The 23250-nt window shown below is 42.0% G+C and overlaps 1 protein-coding gene across 4 annotated transcripts in view; it reads left to right on the top strand.

Moving 5' to 3' along the window:
- The window catches only part of MKX (mohawk homeobox), a 46369-nt gene that overhangs the window by 8851 nt on the left and 14268 nt on the right, over nt 1–23250 (top strand). For all 4 annotated transcript variants that reach the window (XM_054171413.1, XM_054171414.1, XM_009898571.2 and 1 more), the window contains 2 exons: nt 496–649; nt 1426–1761. In XM_054171413.1, coding sequence (XP_054027388.1) covers nt 496–649; nt 1426–1761 — 490 coding nt within the window. The remainder of the gene's footprint in view (nt 1–495; nt 650–1425; nt 1762–23250) is intronic.

Genomic DNA, 23250 nt, shown 5'->3' with positions numbered 1-23250 from the left:
GAAAAAGCACGAGGGACAATTTGAGCTTTTATATAACCAAATTCAGAATGGCTTTTTCTCACTCAACAGCCTAACTGCAGCCTACATAAATGTCAAAGGCAAATTACTGAATATTAAGCTGTTTTAATTTAGAAGGTTAGTGACACCCCAAAGGTTCATATTGCAAGTTCAGGGCACTACCTTTAAAATAGAACAATTAAAACAAACAAACAAAAAACCCCACCCCAAACTACTATAAAATGAGTATTTTGGGACACTTTAAATAAAACCTTGTTGATAAGAAGTTTGCTAATACTTGTGAAGGGTGGAAAGCCTGAACCTGCCTTCTTGTCTGAGGTTCTTGCTCGGCTCAGTGATAGTTTCACGGACTCCTGTTCCCATTTCCATTGTTTGTCACTTTCTTGGGGCATACATAAAAGTCACCAAAACTCTGTGGGTTAGATTTGTTTCTCCGCATCACTTTGAAGGGAAGCTAATGCGTTAATTTGTATGCAGGTATCAAACTGGTTTGCCAATGCAAGACGTCGGCTGAAGAACACTGTCAGGCAACCAGATCTTAGCTGGGCTTTACGAATAAAACTGTACAACAAGTATGTTCAAGGAAATGCTGAACGACTCAGCGTGAGCAGCGATGACTCATGCTCTGAAGGTTTGTTCGTGCTCTTTTTATCAGTTTCAAACCACTTACAAATATATTTAGGAAGCATCAGATACCCTATGAGCTCTGATTTCTCACTAAACGCCCTCAGTGGATCCTCCTTTGCTTTTTGTGAATTAGGTGACCTTTTTTTAGCTCCCAGCTATTACTCAGCCTTGCGAAGTGGGATTGTGTAGGTTAATTGGAATCGCAGGCTGGTTGCGTGCTATTTGCCTGTTTCATGTAATATTGTTACTGGAAGTGTAATTGGTAGTTCATTGGGTTCTACAAGCCTGTTCCTTTAGTCTGTCTGAAAGCTAAAAAAATTATATTTGTTGACTTAAGGAAATGAGAAATCTCTTGACTCTTCATTTCCTGGGCTGCAGCAAGTAGACTTAAATGTTTTGTACTATTGGGGAGAGCCAAATTTCAAGTTATGATAGTAAGAATTCAGCTTGTTCAGACAGCTTTTTAAATGCTTATCATTGATTTGGGACAGTTAACAGGGTATTTTTCTACCTGCCTTGTGTTGCTCATGAAGAAATTAGACTCAGAGACTGTTTCCTACAGTTAGTTAATTTGGAATAGCTGGAACATCTGAGAATCCTGGGAACAACTACAACCAATGTTTGAACAGAAGCAAATGAAAAATCACTGCCTAATGCTGAAATCTAAAGTTATTTTCTCGGTTTAGTTACATTTGTAGCAATTTAGGACCTGTAGAGAAAGTCTCTTGTTAAACATTAGGTGTTTAATGTATTACTGTGTCTTTGTTCTTTTGTTTCCAGATGGAGAAAATCCTCCAAGAAACCATATGAATGAAGGGGGATATAACAAACCAGTTCATCACACTGTGATTAAAACTGAAAATTCAGTAATAAAAACAGGAGTGAGACCAGAAACAAGTGCCAATGAGGATTACGTGTCACCCCCCAAATACAAAAGCAGCTTATTGAATCGTTACCTGAATGACTCATTGAGACATGTCATGGCTACTAATGCAGCTATGATGGAAAAAACAAGGCAAAGGAATCACTCTGGTTCATTTAGTTCCAATGAATTTGAGGAAGAGCTGGTGTCCCCATCATCATCAGAGACAGAAGGCAATTTTGTCTACCGGACAGGTAAGGGATCCTTTCTGCATCATTCCTAAAACAGCCAGCTTTGGTGGATGGTGTCACCTGAAATGTCTTGTGATCGTGCCTTCACTCATGAGAGTGACGAACCCTTGTCCCTGCTCTCATATGGAGAGTCCGTAACTCCCTATCCATCCTTTTGCATGAGGGTAAATCACTCCTGTCCATGCTTTCTTATGGACAGCCTTTCTCCAGCCTTTCAGTCATGGGAGGAGTTCTACCTGTAGTGTTGCAGTTAAATGCAGTTGCTGATGGCTAATGAAATTGGTTTGCTTTTTGAATGGAGCTATGGGGCCAATTTATGAAATGACACAGATTATCAGCACTAAACAAGCCTAAAGAAGGAGAAAAATCTTCAGCATTATGGTCAGGGACCAGAGGTGGACTGAAGTATTGCATGACCCCTGCTGAGAGAAAGAAAAGGGCTTTAAAATTTCTAGGTAGCTGTTTGGGGCACTTTAATGAGCTACATGCCTTCCCGTGAGTGCCTGTGAACACTTTCCCCTGCTGCACAGCATCTTTTCTGTCTCAGAGTGCCTTCTCTGGTGGGTGGCCCCTTGGTGCTCATGCTTCTCTTAGGAATACATGGGTTAGTTTACATCAGTTTCTGCACTGCTCTTCAGACAGTGCACTGAGTTAAAGGGCCTCAGACTTGACCTTTAAATATCTTGTCTTAATGGGTTTTTTAAAAAGATTGCATGTAACTTATTATTTTAATCTTATCAATAAAAACATAAAAGCATGATTTATACCATCTGCTGGTTTACCAGAGGTAGGCACATGGGACTGCCTGATTCATGCCAATAAATTTCTGTAAATCAGGGAAAGATCAGGACTTACTCAGGTCTCTGTGGGACAAGGACTGCTGGAAGGCTCCTCTTGTGAAGCTGCTTCTATATTTCTTTGGAGACATAAGGCAAAGGCTTATCTCTGGAAAAAAATGAAGTTTCGCATCCCAGGCTCTGGAGTCTTCACCAGTGTCTCAAGGTTTCCACCCATTGCAGCAGCCCTTCATGTTGTGTTAGAGCCTTTCTTGGAAGTTTATTCTGCCAAGGACCACCCTGCAGGCAACATCACTTTTGAGATGGATGAATATTGCTGAAAGTACTGGAGGACTTTGCACTACAGTTAATACAAATTTAGATCTTGTACTGGGTTCCCTTTGGCTTCTCTGGCAGGGAGCTTCATGTGTCCCTTGCTTTTGTAGCCTCTCGGGTTTGCAGCTTTTGCACTCTCTTTCCTGATCTATTTCACGGGATTTTGTTTGTTTGTTTGTGGTTTTGATTTGTTTGGTTTGGTTTGGCTTGGTTTTGTTGTCCTGGTGGAGGGACTGCAAGGATTTCAAGATGCTGGTGGGGGCAGGAGGACACTGGTACATGTAGGTTGTCATAGATGAGCAGCTGGGAAGTGGGGCCCCTGTTGAGAAACAGGATCTCAAAGGGAGCAAGAATAGTACATGCATGATGAATAAGTTTCATAATTAACTCTGTTAATTTAGCTTTTGGGGGGGGAGGAGTGGGGCAAGTAGGGAGGTGTTTGGTTTTCAACATACCAAATGCATTTGGTCCACATTATGGGTCTTCTGTCTGCCAAGTTTTATTTTTAAGTGAAAAGCTACTCAAGAACAGATGCAGCAGCTCAGCTATGTAAACTTCTGTTTTTCTGTACTTTTATATCATAGCTTAAAAATGGACACAATGACTTTTTAAAAATTGTCATAAATTTGCTACTGGATTAAGTTGTTCTTGCCAAGTTTTCAAGCTGCACCAAAAATATGGTCTTTAATGAGAAGGTTGAAACAGGCATGCTGTAACTGAATTCACAAGCTGGGCTGGAAAGACTGAAAACTAGTACATTTGTCTTTAAAGTTCATAAATGACATTCCTGGAACTCCTCTTGAGGTCGTTTTTAAATCAGTTCTTAAATAGCTTTGTTAACATTTTGAAGGGCTGTGGTCTTTGATGAGAACACCCCAGCAGCTCTCAGGATACAGTTTTATTCTTTTCACACTTCCAAAGCAGACAAGCAGTAGCCTGATGATAAAAAAGAGACTATGTGCACACCCTGTATTATATGGTACACACATATACAAAAAAAATTTGTATCCTTCCTACATGTGCACACATTCAGGAAATAATAGGTACAAACAGGCTTTTTTCGGCTACAAGGTTAGAGTCTCATTAATGGTTTTCTGGTGATGTTCTAATGTACAGGAATGGAGCCCTTCATGAACAAAGATATTTTCTAGTTACCATACAATCATGAAATCTGCTTACAAATAGATGAACGTACTAAAATGGTTGTTAGCTAGGAAGAGGTAAATAGGGATTTTGTGTGTGTGTGTCTTTTCTTTGTAATTTGAATATCTGGGGTGGCAGCTCTCAGTGCAGTTGTACAGCAGTACTGCATCTGCGTTCTCAAGAATAACTGCAATGTGTGTGGTTAAGCAAAGTCACAGGACGTGGCTGGCTGTACCCCTCAGACCTTCCTGAAAGCAACAAGTGTATTTTCAGGTGTGATAGCAACACTTGTAAGGGGCTCCCCACTGCAGGTTGGTTTTTTTTTTTTAAGTGAAGCATCTAATTTCTAACACAGAGAGACTGAAACAGAATGGTGAAGTCCCTAGGTGTTTTAACTTAGGAAAGCATTTTGTGCAGCATTGACGTTTTGGTTTTGAGACACATTTGGCCGGGTTGCTGTGCTACTCAGAGCAGGCAGTCACTGGTGTTGAAGCTAATTCTTCATTGTGCCTCCCTGGACAAGCAGCTTTTCATAGCAGATTGTGAGTAGAAAGCTTACTCACCGCATCTGGTTCATGTTACGGGCCAAACCCTTATCTCAGGTACATCAGTGTGCTCAGAGTGACTTGTCCAGTGCCTGGGGTCAGGGTGGCCCGTGCCAAATTAACGGGGTACGAGTGCAGTGTCCAGTGACAAAGACAAGAAGTTGCAGTTTAAAGTTTATAAGGAAAAGGGGTTGTAGAGATTCCCGTTTCAGTAATTAACGTGCTTATAAACACAGGCCCATACGCTGCTGCTGCAGCCTCATGCGACTGGGAAATCGCATGCAGAGATCAAGGACAGGCGTTATACCTCAGGGGCCGGAGAGCGGCTGCGCTGTGCACCCTGCACGCGTGGTGCAGCCCCTGGGAAGCGGCTCCAGTGCCGGAGTGGGAGCAGCACGGCGCCACCCAGGTCCCTCACAGCCACGGTGCCCACACTGCTGCCTTCCTGGCCGCTTGTCCCACTCCGGCGGCGTGTGCCCGGGAGCTGCCGCGGGCGGCCGGCCGGAGCAGGCAGAAGGGAGCGGCTGGGGCAGTGTGCAGCCACGTATGGAAGCGTTTGTGTCGTAAGCTGATCTGCTCGTGTATACAGCTTGACACAGGCCTGTGTGCTCAGTTAGGGCAGAAATTTCAGCTCCGATCAATTCTAGGGCAAGCGTAGTGTATAAATGTATATAATTGGTCAAATATGTGTCTTCAGCTGACCACTGGAAGGCTCGCTTCAATGTTTTTGTTTAGTTAAAAGTCAGTGTTGGAGAACAAGTTTTCATTAACTCCTTGGCATGCTGTCATTCACAGGAGGTGCGCTGTGTGACAGGAATAACTCAAACCAGACTTGCCTATCTGTTTGTTGTACAAACTCACGCAGGAACAACAGTCCAACTGCAGCAAGCACTCCAGAAATCTATAAGGAAAAGATCTAATAATGTTTATAGTGAGGCTAGACGTAAATCTAAAGCGGCAGCGGCAGTCTTTGGTTTACAGATCACTAAAATGCTGAGGTTTTCTGTAATCACGCTGCAGAGCTCTGTGAGTACCCTTTTGTCAGTCACCTGTGGGAACAAAACGTTCTGCATCGTTACAGCAGAAGGAAATGAAAAATCCCAACTTTCTGGGATATCGCTGGCTGGTGAGCTGCATTTGGTGAACGCAAGCAAAAACGAAAATGAGAGAAGGAGAGGTGAAATGGCAGGACAGGGAGTTTTCTAACTTCTTTCTGTTAGGCAGGTTTTCATTGATTTCACCTTATATGTTACTTAGCACAGTAGAAAAGCCAGAACAAGTAAAAATAGTGATGAAACTAGAGACTTGCAGGCCTGGAAAGGAGGGTGGCTTTAAAAAAAACCCTCTTGAATGACTGATTGATTTTTGAAGATGTTTGATCTCTATTTTTAGACATTTATACTCAGGACTGTGCTCTGGTTTTGATGTTCTCACACTACTCCCTTTTTCTTTCTCCTCACCTTCCTTACTTTCATTTAGATCCTGCAAAGTCTGTGATTTATGGAGAATGATCCTCGTGTGCATATTGCAGCACACTCTGAGACCCTCAGCACGCTGCAGGATCAGGCCCACAGTCGTACAGAGCCCTTAAATATAAGGCTGCAGCTATGCTCATAAGTACTGTGGAGAGACACATGGGAGCTGCAGAACAGCGCTGTGCTTTTGTGTGGTCCTTGCCAACTTTTCTCGCAATTTAACATTTTTAGAAATTAACATGTAATTTAAAAATGAGCTATAAAATTTAAAAGCATAATATGAACACAATGGAACCTGTTTTCAGAAACAACTCGAGGGACCTGCAAAAAAACCGCTAGTACCAGGGACTTTCGCAAAGTTTGGTCTAAATGGTGCTGGAGACCTTGGGGATGCTTTAAAATAAATGGGAACCTGGGAGTGCTGAAGGAGGTCCTTGTTGCAGATCCTAATGTTGTCCAGAAGTGAAATGGAAAAAGGGAATGTCAAGTACAGTATTAAAGGCACACAGCAGCATAACTGCAATGTCAAGGTTACCCAGTTAAGATCATATTTCTTGCAGGAATTTTATTATTACACGACCCGATTCGTCAACACTGGAATAGCATGGAGTTGAAAATGGAGGGGAGGATTGTGTTTAACTGGCTGTTCTGTTGGGTTTTCTAAAGAAAGATTAAAAAGAAGCAGGCTGTTCTACAGGGACACTGTCAGGTTTAATACACCAGATGTGATAGCCCAAACTTGAGAATTTTAAAGCTCCTGCCCGCTCCCTGCTCGTTAAGTCAGTTGTTCACTTTTTGCATTTCTTTCAGTTTGAACAGCACAAATCGAATAAGCTGCCTTTAAATTCCCTGTAGTTTGTCAGTTTCTCACTATGGGAGCTGCGAGGGGATTATTTCCACATGACCCTGAAAGCAGTGCTCTATCAGAACTGAATCTTTTCTGTGGAAAGGTATCAGTTTCAACCTCTCTCAGGTGGAGAAATGGAGGGAGAGTGCTGGGTGGGCTGGGAGCATTGATGGTGCTGAGGGCAGAGCATTCTGACAAAAGCCTAGGCACCCAGGGACTGCCAATGGTCAGGAGTTAGCTTTGTCTGGAGCCAGCCCAGCCAGGGGCTGAAGCATCACTCCTGTTGGCATTAGCCTTTCTCTGAGCCATTTCTCTCAACTCCCTGTTTTTAGTGGTCAGGTTTGTGGGAAAAGAGAATATTGTTTTTCTCTTGTGTGCTGGATTCAACCACTATGCATGTTTGGTTTTGGATGTCAATTGCTGTGAATTCTCTAGGCTGGTTTATTTTGTGGGGGGGTTGTTTGTGTTTTGTGTTTTTTTTTTCTTTTCAAATCCAAAATATTACAGATTCTGGAAGTAGGGCTCTGTCAGGTCAGAATTCTTATAGCAACAAGTTTGTGGATATAATTTGGCTGTAATTATTGTGGAGACCCCATTGAGGAGGGGAGGTGGGTGTGCACCTCTGCTGATTTTGCTTCTGTTGATGTCACAACAGATTTTCCACATATTTCAGTAAAAGCTCACTCGAGCCAGTTGTTTGGCTGCTGAGTTTTTTCTTCAACTCAGCTTGCTTCAGGGCAGCACATCTCGGGACTCCTGACAGCTTTATCATCATTGGGAATGTGATGTTCTTGTATGAATAATTAGAAATGGAAAAGATGACTGCATTTGACAAAAAATAAATAAATCAGAGGATCAGCCACATTTCCATGGCCTCAGGTTGCTGCTGCCTGGGCCGCTACAGCAGTTCACCTCTGTTTCTCTGAGATCATTAACATTTCCCTAATGCAAATATTTGCAGCAATAGCCAAAAAAGCAGTAGACCCCTGTGCTTGCTCAAGACCTCTCTCAGACACAGCAGGAAAAATGTATGGTGCTGTCACTGCTTCCTAACAACTATATATTTTAATGCTCTTCTTTAGAGTTTGCTAATGCTCCAGGCCTAAGCAAAGGCTGTTCCCTGGCAAGCCTCAGGCCTCATTCATTCAGCGAAGGTGTTTGCTCAGAGAAAGAAATATTTATCCCCATTGTTCTAAATGTCTTTAGAATTATGCTTGGTCTTAAAACCTGGGGCCAACCCAAATGTGAATGTTTCAGGAAATTATGTGCATGGAAAAGCACATGATCATAAATCAGACTCTTTTCCAGTTTTAGCTGTAGAGTGCGTGGCTAGTAATGAATATAATAGGGAAATTAGTAAGAAAATTAGCAGTTAATTTAAGGAGTATGTAAAGAGTGTGTGAAACTACAGCTTGGGAAAACTGATTTAGTGGCATAGCTGTGATTCCTTCTCTCCTTCCACTGCCTGAGCAGGATTTTCTCCAGTAGCCAAATTTCTGTGCATTTCTCTTAAAGCAGAAACGTCAGGGTTCTGCGCTGCCTTCCAGCATGTCAGCTGGCCTGGTTTCTACACTAACCCAGGGCATCTTCAGCCCTGCAAACACTGGCCAGCTACAGCCACTGCCACTGTGAGTGCAAAAGAAAGCACTACCTGAATGAGGAGGGCAGAGGGAGATCAGAGGACAAGCTAATGGGGAAATGAAGCAGCTGGGGGAGCAGCAGAAAGCTCTGGTGCAACAGCCAGAAGTGGTTCAACATTGAGCAGAGCACCAGTTTGCATCCGGTAGGTCGTTGCTGTAGCCTGGCTGCCCTGTTCTGCCTTGCTGTACATAGGGACTCTGCCACTACAGACACTATGGCTTTCCCCTGATACACTCCTATAGGCACAAAGGAAGGTATGTCTGCTCTCTCCCCTACCTGGGAAACCTAGCAGCAAAGTGTAATTATCAGCTGTTTGTGCCAAGGAGGGAATGTTGGCCAATAAACATGAAAAATACAGCACAATTTTAAATGTGAAAGAGAGAAAAATAACAAAACACAGGAGTGTTTGCAAAGCAGAAATGTGTGTTGTCACCCTGTCAGGAGTGGCTTTGAAATCACACACTTGTATATATCACTTAGAATGCAAAGCTGTGGCTGGAGGCAGATCTCCCCAGTGCTGGATTGCAAGCAAGACACTGAAATGTGCCCAGTCTGCTCCTCAGAGCCCATGTGGCTCTGCAGCTGCCTGTGCCCTTTATTTGCCTTCAGTAGCTGCAAGGCAAAGAAAGAGAAATTACAGGGGCAAAAACTTTTCTTTTTACCTGGTGAATTACTTGTACATACAAAATCTGTCATCTCCTTCACGAGTAACTACTGTCTTCAGTGACACGTATTAACACACAAAGCAAAGTGTGACCAGGAGGGGACAAGGTGCAGGAAAGTCAGGCACAGGCAGGACAGGGTAGTAGCAGGTGGGGAACAAGGGCTGGACTTTCCACATTCTGGAGCAGTAAATTTAAAAGAAAGGCAAACCCATAAAATTTTAACTTCTTTCTGGAAAAACATCTCAATTGAAACTTCATACCTGGCATGGGGTTCCTGCATGTCCCAGCCTCCTTCCGCTGCTGGGGAGAAATAACACAACTTTGGGTAATGTTCTGGTAAATTCTGCTTCTAGCAGGGATTGTCCCCTGCACAGTTTTGCAGTGCTGCTGGTCATGTTGCTGTAGTTAGAGCTATACCTGTGTTTCCATTAGAACCTTTTTAATCTGCAAATTTATGACCCAGCTGTAAAAATTCAATCCAGACTGCAACTTGGCATGGGCAGTGTTCGTTCTTCCATCTGTGGAAAGGATTTAAGCAGGTACATCCCAGTAATAACCATCCGAGTTAGGCTTGTAAATTTGGAGCGTGATGACTGCTGAATAAAACTGTGAGCTTCTCTCTGTAGACCTGAAGTTTGAAATATTTCCTGCCCGTGGTCAGACTAGTGAAAAGCAACTTGTTTGTATTCAGCCAGACAGCTGTAAATAAAAAGAGTGTCTTGCTTTATTCTGCATTTGCTTACATGCACAATCATTTTCCTTACCCTGGCAATACTCTGATGTGGCTGGCGAATGCTTAGATCCCTGCAGGGTCCTGCTGCAGAGTAGGCTTTGATCGCTTCTAGGTAGAACAAAAAATTGAATTCACACTGCTGCAAACAGCAGAATTTATCTGCTGATCATTATAGAGGGGGGAAAAAAAAATAAGGAAAGCAAAAGACCAGATTGTTTTCTTTTGAGTGGGATTTTTGTTTGCATTCTTTTTAAAATCTCTTAAAAAATGATTCAGTCTTGAAATGCAAAATTAGTTTTATTCACCACCACTTCCTCAGTTTTTAATTTATTTTTTTCCTCTAAAAAGCTACACACTAACAGTACCTGACCAGATAAACTAGTAATCTTATCTGATCCAGCAAATCCTATTTCCTCTTGCAGGTTTGTGGTTTTTGAAAGTCATTCTGCAACTTAAAAGAACTCCTTTATGTGTTTAACTGAATTTTTTTAGGTCATTTGTCCATAATGTGAATACCAGAAACATAATGATGAAAGCAGTTGTGGTGCTCTTCCATGTGTATTCACAGAGAGGCTTTCAGGAGCATTTTGGCTCAATTTGAGGAGTGCATTGAAGGGATCTCTACGTGGACTAGTGCTGGTTGTGGATGACTTTTTACCTGGCATTCAGAAAGTGTGGGGAACCTGTGGGTATGGTCTGTGTGTGAGATTTTTTGCCATCTCCATGAAGGAAGGGGAATGTTCCGAAGACACCTGTTCCAGGAAAGCCATCCTTCATCTCCATGTTTAAAATTCAACTTCCAATTATCCAGAACCAAAAAAAGCAGAATTGGGTTCAGTTTAATCCGCTCCAAATTAAAAAATTTGGATATGAGATATAAGGTGTAGGTGTGGAAGTTATCAGTGATTGCTAAAGACTGAGGTCTTTTATGCTTTATGGCATTAAATTGTCATCAGCCACTTCAGATCTGTTAGAAGTATGTCCTAAGCAGTCAAAGCATGCAGAAAGCTTGTGTAACAGGAGTTTTATGTGAGCTACAAAAAAAATCCCCAAAAGGAACAGCAATTTAAAGCAGGAAAGTAAGTTGGAGACGTAAACTGCATTGTAGAAAATCTGGAAAAAGTAAAAACAGTTCAAACAGAAAGATCAGATAAACAGCTAGAGCTGGAACAGCTGAAAAGAAAAACACAAAAATAGGTAAAGCGGAATTCCAACGAGCCATGAAATGTGTTTTCCTTAATTCTTCACAGTGGCCTTGAAACCTGATGTTGGAGACTCTATCTCTGTTCTTTCACTGATGGCCAGAAGCTGAGGTTATGATGACCAGATCATTTGGTATGGCACTGACATTTCAAGTTAAAAGGGGTTGCCAAGACTCTCAGTTATGACACTAAAATATACCACTACGTCTAGGGCCAATTTTCAGTCCCTCCCTCATGCCTCCACATTGATTTAGGCAACAGATGCGTGAAAAGCAGAGCAACATTCAAAATAATCCCTCAGCTGAAGCTGGAGGGAGGCTGGCTAGTGGGCTGTAGCCAAAATTCCTTAAATGTTACAGTGTTTTACATTTCTAAATGTAAAAACTTTCTTTCCAAGGTGAGGTACCAGCCAAATGTCTTAGTTACGGTATCTCAGAGTGAAAACTGGCATGTGGCCTTGTGGTCATTTGTGGGTATTGACAGATTTACACCGTCGAAGACCAAGTTAAATGTTGTTGGTTTCTCCATCTCCCCTTTACTTTGTCAGCCTTGCCTTTTTTTTTTTTTCTCTGCCTTTTTTTTTTTTTCTCCTCTCAGTTACTATTTGTCAGCTTAAATCCAGTTTGCTGGAAAAATGAAGGCTCTTCACGACCTGGCGCTTCAGGAGCGAATTGACTAAAATTCTTTCTGCTAGCCAAGGTATTTTGTAATGCATTGCAAAACAGCAGCAGGATTGCTCTCCTTGCACTAGATGTACTTTGTGGGCTAGACACTGTGGGCAGTTTTAATGAGATCTTGGTGTGCTGAAGAATTTGTCTCAGTCGTTGACTGCAGGGAGACTTTGATCCCAGGTCCCTGCTCTTCTAATTGCTCTTCCCACCCCAAGGAACACGGTCTGGCTTTGCCCTGTTGTGGACTAAGCCATGGGGAGTCTGGACTGATGGCTGCTTGGGCAGCAGGTCCTGGAGCTGGTGTGCAAATTAAACAGTCTCCTTGGGACTATTTATGGCAGCTTTGCACAGGAGGGGTGGTGCATTGCCCATTACACAGACACTAAATTCGTTGTCCTGCTTTTCTCCCTCTCATGTTGTTTAACTGCTGTAACTGTTGGGTATTGCCTCGCTAATTCCTGTCCCCTGGATCATCTTCAAATAGGAGCTTCTTCCAGAAGGCAGTGGCCTTTGTTCCTTTATCTCTTCCCTGTCAGTAGTATCAGAATTGCAATTGTTATGGGCTTCCTAATTATTGCGTCCCAGTAGTCCTGGATGTTCAGAGACACTTTTTGAAGTGAGGAGAACCCAGAAAAGCTGTCGTGCTCCGGCCAGGTGCAGAGGCACTAATAATGCTTGTAACCCATACAAACTTTCATATACATACATGCTCACATGTATTTCCTCAGTGATGATGGTGTCTATGGAATTCAAGCCTTCTGCTTTGCCATTTGCTGTGCTTCCTCCTTCAACTCAGACCTGTGCAGTAGTTCAGCATGGCAGTGAACTTTGCAAAGATAAAAGAGGCTCCCTACCATATTATCCATAAATTAAGAGGTATCTCCCTTCCAAATTCTATACTTCACTCAGGTGCTTACTTCAGCTTGCCCAGAAAAGCACAAAATCCTAGTCACAGAAATCAGCAGACAAGATGAAGCTGACCTGCAGGCCTTGATCCCAGTGCTCCTTTGTTTTATGCAAAGGCCTTCTTTTTGCTGGCTAAATTAAAGCAAAAAAAAAAAAAAAACCCAAACAAACAAAACCCCAGTGCTTGTTTAACATTAATAAAAATGGCAGGAAAACCTCCCAGCAGTCTCCCAGCATTTCTGATGCCATCTTTACTCCTCATCTAATGAGACAATGAGCACTAATAATTTTTCCTGGCTGCAGGTATTAGTTTGTTTGTTACATTTGCGGTATGTAGATCAGTATAGAGAAAGGATCATTAATACTTCTCAGTCCTCTGTTCTTCATTCAACTCACGGGTTCACATCCCTGATTCTCTGCCTTTTTATTCAAAAGGAGCCAATAATTTCACCTGGTGTTTGACTAGAAAGCATCCTTAGCCTTACCTGATAACTGATGGAACTCAGTTACATTTTAAAATTAAGCCTTTGGAAGGCTTTATGATGGACAAGGCAAAAAAATCCAATGTGATAAGATCTGGTCTAGTTTTTGAGCATTTTGGCTTCAAAGCACACTGAATGATTTGACAGAGTGTTCATATGTTTGCAAAGCTTTCCAAACTTCATTTGGTGAACTCCAGCTGCTTTCAGTGGGATCTTTGCTCACAGATCAAAGATTGTGACACCCAGAGAATGTAATTGCTCATATTTGGACACTGCTCTTCCTTCATTCCTTGTACAAAATAGGAAAAATAAAGGATATGTTCAGCACCACAATATTGCTGCACTTGCTGAGGTTTTGGAACCTCTGTCATTTCTCTACAGGCATCTTGGCTGCTCAGAGCCACCCTTCCCTGTCCAGACCAGTGGCGACATCCAGCCCAATATGAGCATAGCAAAACCCTCTTCTGCCTCGTGTCTGCATCCTCTTTCCATCCTATCCTAACAGCCTTCAGGCAGCAGCTTCATGCTCTCTGCAGAGAGTGTAAGATAGGGGCTGGGGCAAACTTGGCATGAGTCACTGGCTGCTTCCCACTCTGGCCTGTAGAGAGCCTGTGACCCACCACACAACACCTGCTGCATACAAAAAGCCAGTCTGCAGCCCCAGCTGGGAACAGGAGATCTCAGCAAAATGCCAGGTCTGGATGAGCTGAGTGAAGGGCAGCAGAGAGTTGGAGCTGCAAAGTTGGTGTCTGAAGTGGATAGTGGGGAGAAGGGGGCTTGTACCTGCCCCTTGGGGTACAAAGCATGGGTGTGTTGTGGGTGATCTAGAACAGGGCTTCTCTGCATCCTTGGCAAGCTCTGTGCCACCTGAAGATGTTGCTCGCTTGCCCCCTGCATATGTTTACAGCTGGATTATGGGTTTAGGAAGGCCAAATGCCATGAGATCACAGATAACTGTTTGGAGAGGAGAGGAGGAAGGAGCAAATCAACAGATTCCTATATATCATCCATACGTGACACTCCGAGACCTTTAAATGCTTAAACTAAAGACCTAAATATAATTTAGTTAGTAAAAATATACCTTAGTTATAGTAAAATTATAATAGTGGAACTTGGCAAGAGAGCAGCTAATAAATACTACCCTTTTGAAATGTGCCTGGGATCCAAGTACATACTCTTTTACTGTGTAGTTAAAGCATGTGGCAGGATATGCTAGACTAAGATTTTCTTTTTGTCTTTCCAGTGGAAAACTAAAGTTCTTTGTTTAAGTGAAACCCTTTGGGAATTTTTCTTAAGTAAAACAAGGAGCTAAAGAATTCCATTCCCTTTTGCCAATTTTTTTTTTCCTCCTTCAAGCCAAATTATCAATTAATGGGGCATTAAATATCAAATACTGCCTAGTTATAGTCATACCCTTTTTATATTTAGGCTCCTTCAATAGTTGGTCATTGGTGCTTCAAACACAGCTGAATTACAAGATGAGATAATTTACTGGGGCAATACTGCACCTTCTTAACATTTTGGCCTTATAAAAGTAAAGGCCACTAATCTGAAAATCATGACATTTTCATGCTTAACCCCCTTTCTGATTTTTTAAAGGAAAATAATATCTGCACTTCTTAAAGGATCATCTTCTTCCTGAGCTTCATTCTTTGCCTTCCTCATTAGCTGTCTCCATTTCGGTACCCTATCGTTTTGCCAGCAGAGCAGCCAAGTGAATGCTTGACCATATTTTTGTCTGGCTCTAGCAAAACCGTGATCTGACAATAGAATACTTTTCTCTGGGTTTTCCTTCTTCCCCCAGGGAACCATACTTCAAGGGCAACCTGCTCGTCCAGCATATGAACATGTGGAAAATCCACTGCTATGCACTAACGATTTTCAGATGGGCAATTGTTGCTGAGAATCATCCCAAGTGCAGCAGCTTCTCCATTGTAGCACCTAACCACTTTGGGATCATGTTGCTCTTAGCTGATCTGGAATAAACCCTTTGCATTTATATAGAGGGTGGTGACATTTGCTGCATCACACATATGTAGTAACAAAATTTAGGGTAAAAGGAAGCAGAAGTTACAGTTGTGGTTCTTTTTTGGCTGTTGCGTTGTGCGTCAAAATCTGACACTTATTTTAGCTTAAAAGTATAAATGTAGGAAAAAACCTGAGCTATGCCAAAGACCCATGACAGCAAGGCAGAAGCACCCTAAATATTGTCCACAAATGAATCACTTTCAAACTTTTGTTTTACATTTTTACAAGGAGACTTGTCACATGCTGGGAGACAGCAGAAGGAGTTACATTTTAAATCATCTCTATTACTGTTCTTCTTAGAAGATGCATTCTTTTTAAACAACTTTCACTTTTAATCTGTAATTAAAGCCAAAGTTTTCTTTCAATTTTAAAAGCCTGTCCTTGGACTAAAATAACGTGGAACATTTTGAAACATTGATCCAAGCTGCTGTAGATACATTTTATTGAAACCACGGAGGCCAGCAGTTGGATTCCTCCCTTTGCCAGATCAGCTAGGAGCTGCAAGTGCGGCGGTAATGACTGTGGAGTCCTGGATGCTTTGCTACCAGCGAGGAGGGTTGTTTTTCTGGAGTTGTTCCTCCCTTTGGGCCCTATTCATGAATGACTTAATCTCTGTCTATGATCAAATGTCGTGCAACTTACTGTGCACAGAAGAATCAAGGAATGCTTCTCTTCCCTGCATTCCTTACATGGAATTGCTGTGCCTGCCCAGCAAGCAGTTGGAGAGCAGTAAGGGTGGGAAGGGAGCAGCAGCAAAGACATACACCAAAAAATCTCCAGAAGCAATATAAAGAGAGTGAGACAAGGAAAATAGAATTTTGAAAGATGGGGTGTGCAAGTTGGATTAGGCTGTGCATAGACTGCTCTAGCTTGCCAAGATAGCACCAGCTGGAGAGGGGAGCTGGGCTTTTGACTGGAGGCTGTTACAGAGGCAACACATTCACCATGGAAAAAAGACAGACAAAAAACAAGTGTTCCTTGGTACTTTCTCTGGAGTGGTGGCCATAAAGATGATTTCTGGTGTATATTTCTGTTAACATGATTTGCCTTAGACAGCAGACGTTTACTGTTTTGATGGGCAGATCTCAAGAAGCTCAGGGAGTCGATAGTTCTTAGTCTTTTTATCCTCTTGACCCAATTACTTGTGTGGTCTAATTCTGTCCTTTCACAGGATATTAAACCACTTCACTTGAAGCCAAGACAGAGATTTTCATTACTTGTGATACCGATTGCATGGTACATGTCACACAACAAATTTGTCTTGTGATGTTTTGGTATTTCCTTAGAGATCCAGCAGAACGCAGATGGTGAAGTGGTGCATAACCATCCCCATATTTATGCAGACTTCTTCCTTAGTTGTTTCAATTTTCAGTAAAGTTTTAGCTTATGGTAGGTGCTGTTCTCAGTTAAGAGTGAAGAGAAGACTTACATTACCTGAGTTGTTTTTCTCATCACCAACACCCTGTGGCCACTGCACGAAATTCTGTCTGTCTTTCTGTGCCCTGATGTGGGGACGGATTACTATAGCAGGACTCTAACACCAAACATGGACTGGAGGTAAATGGGGAATAACTTGACTCAGGCACTGAACTTCTCCAGCTGTCAGTGGGAGCTACACTTGTTTGTCCAGAAGAGTGGCTGGAATAGTCATTTGGCTCTTTTTGAGACACTTTCCATCCTTTTAATACTGACAATGGACTTAAAAGATGTACCTCGCTTTTCAGGTAGATTATGACTGGAGTATCATTTTAACTCTAGGAGGCAAAAGATAGAAGAACGGATGGAGAGTGAAGGGAAAAAGGAGAACTCACAGCCAGGAAATAAAGACAGGTGGAAAATAAAGGACAGAAACTTTTGGAAGACGTGTAAAGAGAGGAAAGTGCTGGGAGAGGACAAGGAAAGGGGAATGCAGAATTGAGGACAAGAGCAAAAAGGAAGAGGAAAGGGGAGAGCAATGGAGGGGAAGGAAGAAGGAAGAGACCAAAGGGATAAAGGTAAGAAGAGAAAATGCTGGGGAAGCAGATATGGTGGAAGCACTAGTAGGAATCTGGTGTGTAATGGGGAAGGGGTTTAGAATAAATTAGAGAAGTATAGGAGGTACTGGCATTTTTCACAATCTCAAATGAGAAGTGTGGCATTTTCTTTTACAAAAGTGTTTGAGAAATGAGGGTAGGTGAGCATTCAAGATAATTGCCACTTTTTGGAAGGCACCTTTGAACCTAATTACTATGTCTTGACAATTTCTTCCATATTAAACAGGCTATGAACAAATACACCTCCAGGAAAGGGTATTACCTTGGTTAGACTACAATCAGATTATTCTGAATTGTTGCTTATAGGAAAAAAACAGGAACTTAGTCTGAAACTGGCAAGTGTTCTCATTCTGGTGACAGTGGTGGTAGTGGTGTTGGTTTGTGTGGGGTGTGTGGTTATTAATTTCCGAGTTTCTTGGCGCATCCGCAATCCCTGACTAAGCTGGACACAAAAGAATGGAAAACTTCTCGTACTTTGGCTTAATCATACACAACCTAGACTTTGGAGAATCCTACCAAGATCTGTTCTGAACACTCTTAACTAGTCTTCAGGTTACTGTAAGACAGTTTGGCCAAGTATGGAGGCTTTTGACCCAGCATTCCTAAAAGCTTGAAATTTTCTCAGATCTGATCCTTTCTGTAAATTTCTCAGATAAAATATTCTCTTGGAGAAGTTTTTGAGTCATCATCTGTAAGTTGCAGGCTGAAGATCTTCTTAGCTTACTGCCTAGTTGGTTGAGGGCAATGTCTTTGTGCTCCTCACTGAGATGGGCATCAGTCAGTAACTTTGAAAGGACACCACCCGGCATGGACTGATAGTTTCATCCAGCATTGCAAATTATACCTTCCTGTATAGTTCATGATATATATGAACCCAAAATATGTCATGACAGATCAGATTTTATATATATATATATGTATATGTATATATCTATATAATTTTCAAGTTCAACAAAAGGTTTTGTTTCTTTTGCCCCCCCAATCATTGTTTAAAGAAACAGAATTTTTCAGAATTAAAGCCACGGTTGGCGATGACGAGTGGGTGGTTCTGTTTACCCTGCCACATTATATAGTACCACTTTTACTCCTTGTTTGGATAGCAGTCACAAGACCCAGATATCAAGCTGTGAAAGTATTTTTCTTGCAGCAGCCTTTCTTTTTTTGGCAGGCAGTGGCGTTGGAGATGCCTCGAATTTTGTCATGTGATTGGACTTCTGATGAGGTTTCTGTGCTGCCTCATTTTCCTGGATTCCATCTGAATTAACTCTTCTTTTGGTCCAGATCATTAGCACACTCGTGAATGAGTGGGGCTTTGCATCACAGTGTAATGAGCTCCTAATACTTAATCTCTGTAGGGAAACAGCCTGCAAAGAAGGAATTTGCTGCATTTGTTCCACGTGACAGAAATCTGTTTTGTGTACCTCCAGCTGTCCACATCGAAAACACATTCCTTCTTCACAGTAATATTCCTTCCTGAAACAAGGGGAAATGAGGGGAAATGACTAGTATATAATCATTCCATCTAAAAACATCCAGCTTAGCCTTGTAAACACATAAACTAGTTCTTTGTAAACAAATGCCTTAATTTGCTTTAAACTGAATATTTTGATGTCAAAGATAGAGAAGCTGGCTATGTCAAACACATATGGTTCCTATTGCATCAGAGGCTTTCTTAATTTTGGAATTCTAATTGAAAAGACATTTTTGAAAGCATGCTAACTTCACAGAAACTAATCTAGCTGACTCTATGTCAGGTCTAGATTGTATTCTATCTATCACTGAACTCTGGAAACGTTTTCCACTTCAAATTACAGTGATAATAATACTCCTCATGGACATTGAATTGCCCTCAGTACTTCCAGTGCTTGACATGGAATCACGATTCCGCATAGTTCATGCTGGGGAACTGACAAGGACTTACAGGGGAGAGAGTTAGGAAGAGGCATCAGAGAAGGAATGGGAGTAGGGACTGTAATTTGTTCATAAGTTCTTGTTTAGTCCTGGATAATTTGTAACACAAATGTTCTATGGATAAATAATATCTTTAACTGGACAGAGCTTCTATCCACATCAGAGAAATACTGCAGGTCTCCCTTAAAATACAAGCTATTTTATAAATGTCATGAAACAACTATCTGCCTAGGCTAAAATGAAAATTCACTTTGACATCCAACGAGTATTCATCTTCCCTCCTACAAATAATAGGCAGAAAACTATTAAGTTTACATCTGAAACAAATACCTTTGAAATAGAAAACGCATTTGTATCTCAGGCACTGCTGTTAGGTTTTCTGCTCGTGTGGCCTTTAAGCGCAGGTGCACGCAAACGGAGCAGTGTACTTGGGCTTGAAGCTTGTGATGGGGTGGCAAGTTTTGTGGAGCTGAGTTAGAGCCCCCTCTCCAGCAGCACTGTGAGGTCTTTTAGTTCAGCTGCTGGGCTCTGACCTGCTGCAGCGAGTGCAGCCGTTGTGCCACTGTCTTTGCTCTGAATTCTGTGGGACTCCACCTTTCCCAAGAATAATTAACATGAAAAAAAAATGACTTTTTTTTTGGTAATCCACTAACATGTGCAATACAAAGTCCCCAGAGGTCATAGAGGTAAATTTATTTATTTAATGGAAATACTTGGGTCAAAAAAACATTATGAATCATTTTGGTGATTTAAGTTCAGGATGCAGAGTAAATTATTCCAAAAATAATGGTAGCCAAATGTCATTCTCTCCAAACGTTTGTGTAATATCTATTTATCTGTGGGCAGATGACTGCTATGTATAATCAGAGGCAGACTTTTGTCAAATTGAGACTAAGTAAACACAGCTGAACACAAGCAAGTTGGACTACAACTTTCCTGAATTTTGCCAGCGCTGTTATGACCTTGAAAATGAGTGTTTCTTCAGAGCAATCTGCTTTCAATATGGGGGGAATTTTTAGTATTTCAAATTAACAAGTGGTGTTGGGAAATTTTTTCTCTTTGGTTTTTTTGTTGGTGGTGGGTTTTTTTGTCCAAAGAAATGAAAAGTGTGCCTGTGCCCCAAGAACAGCATCCTTTCTGCTGCTTAGAAAGTAGGAATGTTTTGTAAAGGAACATTTCTTACACGTACCGCTTGATAGGATGAGAGGGAATGGCTTTAAGCTTGAGCAGGGCAGATTTAGACTGGATATTAGGAAGAAATTCTTTGCAGTGAGGGTGGTGAGGCACTGGAACAGGTTGCCAAGGGAGGTTGTGGATGCCCCCTCCCTGGAGGTTTTTGAGGTGAGGTTGGATGAGGCCTTGAGCAACCTGGGCTAGTGGAAGGTGACCCTTCCCGTGGCAGATGGGTTAGAAGTGGGTGATCTTCAAGGTCTCTTCCAACCCAAACCATTCTATGAATCTATGAATGCCTGTGAGAACAACAGTTAGAGAAAGAGCTGTAAGCTCATCTGACACTTCTTTATATAACCAGAGAAATTTTTCTGCTGTTTCCTTGAAATATGAATGTTGCAGTTTTATTAAAATGTACTGCAAGTAAATTTAGCATTTAGAGAGTAGAATTTGTACCACCACATATCAAGATGCTGTTTCATCACCCTTGAAAAAGTAGCACTTCTATTTATAAATTTCTCTTGTTTCTCTACAGCTTAATCTCTTAACATTTTCTACAGATCTGGTTTTCTCCAGGACTCAAAAAAAGGTCTGGTTTTATTGACAAGCAGGAGGACAATTTAAACCTTAGCTTTCATTTGTGAATTTTCTGCTTTTACATTACCAGTCATTTAAACACAAACCATTTTGCTCCCTTAATTTTAAAGGCCACAGTATTTGAAGTCATGAGGAGGCTTTGGACAGAAGTCAAATAGGAGTCTTGCTCAGAAATGTCTCTTTCAGGAATTACAGCAAGTGAGTGTCATCCATTGCCAATGTCTCTGTTTCAAGGCACTTCTTTTGAAGGGATACTTTTTTAATTTCAAGTGCTCTACTCAAACCAGCTTCTGCACCGTATTTGGGAGTAGGACACATGTGCAGAGCACTGTGGGCAGGGGGAACTCCTAAATTCCTTGTGTCCGTGAGTCATATTTCCCAATCTGCCTTTTTTGGGGGCAGCAATTACCATTTTCAGGTTTCTAACAAATTCTTAGCAGCAGCAGCACTTCAACACCAGCAGCCAAGCATGCACAGTACCTGGTATTTGATAGGTTGCTACAGTATGGCTTCAACTTTGCAAGCTAAGTATCATCTCAGCAGGTAGGCTTGGATGGTTTTCGAGAGAACCACTGCAGAAGCATCTTGCTTCATTTTTCTCTTCTGCCACCATAATATCAAAAGAAAAATGATGCTTCAATTGTGCATAAGGAGGAGGTGGAAGAAGAAGGTGATGGAAGACTGCATGACTGAGGAGCTATTTTAATTGAGAGTTGCAAGCTGTGGATATGCCTATACATTCCTGTGTGTTCCTTTACTTTGTTCTTTTTAACCAAGATGCAGATTTCAGAAACAAAGCAGGAGATGATCCTCCCAGGCCTGGTTGAACAGTGTGGCTTCTCCTCCTAAGGGTAGAGGCATAGTGTCAGCATCCTGGTTCTTATTCTTGGATTTCTCCTTTGCCACAAAGACTAATGAGGTGGTCAAAAATAAAACACAAACCCAGAATGTGCCAGGTGCCATCGTTTGGAAGAGTGCAAGGCAGGTACTAATTGCAAATCTGAGAACCATCAAGCAGAACTTGGCTTGAGTTGTGGCAGCCATCTGTGTTTGAGATGCTAGAGGAAAGGGAGAGCCTCCTTTTGCTCTCTACAGGGCTGAGGATGATCAGCAGCATTCAGTTTGGAACACAAGCCCTGTGAAGAGAGGCTGAGGGAGCTGGGGTTGCTTAGCCTGGAGAAGAGGAGGCTCAGGGGAGACCTTATTGCTCCCTGCAACTACCGGAAGGGAGGTTGTAGACAGGGGGGGCTGATCTCTTCTCCCAGGCAACCAGCACCAGAACAAGAGGACACAGTCTCAGGCTGTACCAGGGGAGGTTTAGGCGGAAATTCTTGTTAGGAGGAAATTCTTCACAGAGAGAGTGATTGCCCATTGGAATGTGCTGCCCAGGGAGGTGGTGGAGTCACCATCATTGGAGGTGTTCAGGAGGAGGCTTGATGGGGTGCTTGGTGCCATGGTTTAGTTGATTAGATGGTGTTGGATGGTAGGTTGGACACAATGATCTTGAAGGTCTCTTCCAACCTGTCTGGTCTATTCTATTCTATTCTATTCTATTCTATTCTAAGCAGCCCTCAAAATATTGCCAACTGGAATGGTAGTTGCCCAGAAAGTGCTATCAGGAGAGTATTGAAAAATACCTGCTTAGTTGTGGTTGGAGGTGCAAACTTGGCAAACTGTGATGTGTAGGCTGGGGCTCTGTGGGAAAGTTTTGGCTCACAGGTAAAAGTAAAAACTCAGAAGTCTTTCAAAATGAAAGAAAAGCCCTTTATTGGTTTAAAAGTTGAAACAGAAGTACCACTAGTAATAGCAATGAGTTAATTAGAGAACATGCAACATTTCAGTTCACAGAGTTTTAGCCTTTGTATTGTAACTGCCTGGCTTCCCTGGCTGCTCAGAGTCCTCTCATCCTCTGTCCAAAGCCTCAAAGCCTAGAGCTGGGCTGTGTTGGAGAGATCAAAGGATCTAAGGGTTTTTTCACCAGTTATTCCCTAAAAACTATGGAAGTGAGTTATGTCTGGAACCATGGCTTCCTGTCTCATTGATTTGCTCTATAGAGGTGGATATTCAGGATCTTAACTCTTTAAAAGGGAGGTGAGGCTGCAAGGCCATTATGCAAGTACACAATGTATGTGTGATGCTTGCTCCTGCTCTCAGCAATTCCATACCCTTCTTGATCTTGGGATGCAGCAGTTGAGGCAATCAATGCCTTTTTAGGATTCTCCCAATATATTTAATAGTTCTGGCTAATACATTTTAGTCCTGTGGTAGTAATACATTGTGCTTTGATAATTTGTCACTTTATTAGTGCAAAGACATGGTTTAGTTTCTATC

This window comes from Dryobates pubescens, chromosome 21 (assembly GCF_014839835.1).
Source record: "Dryobates pubescens isolate bDryPub1 chromosome 21, bDryPub1.pri, whole genome shotgun sequence".
Lineage (NCBI taxonomy): Eukaryota > Metazoa > Chordata > Aves > Piciformes > Picidae > Dryobates > Dryobates pubescens.
Note: the sequence above shows the minus strand (reverse complement) of the source record. Positions and strands in the feature narration are given on the sequence as shown.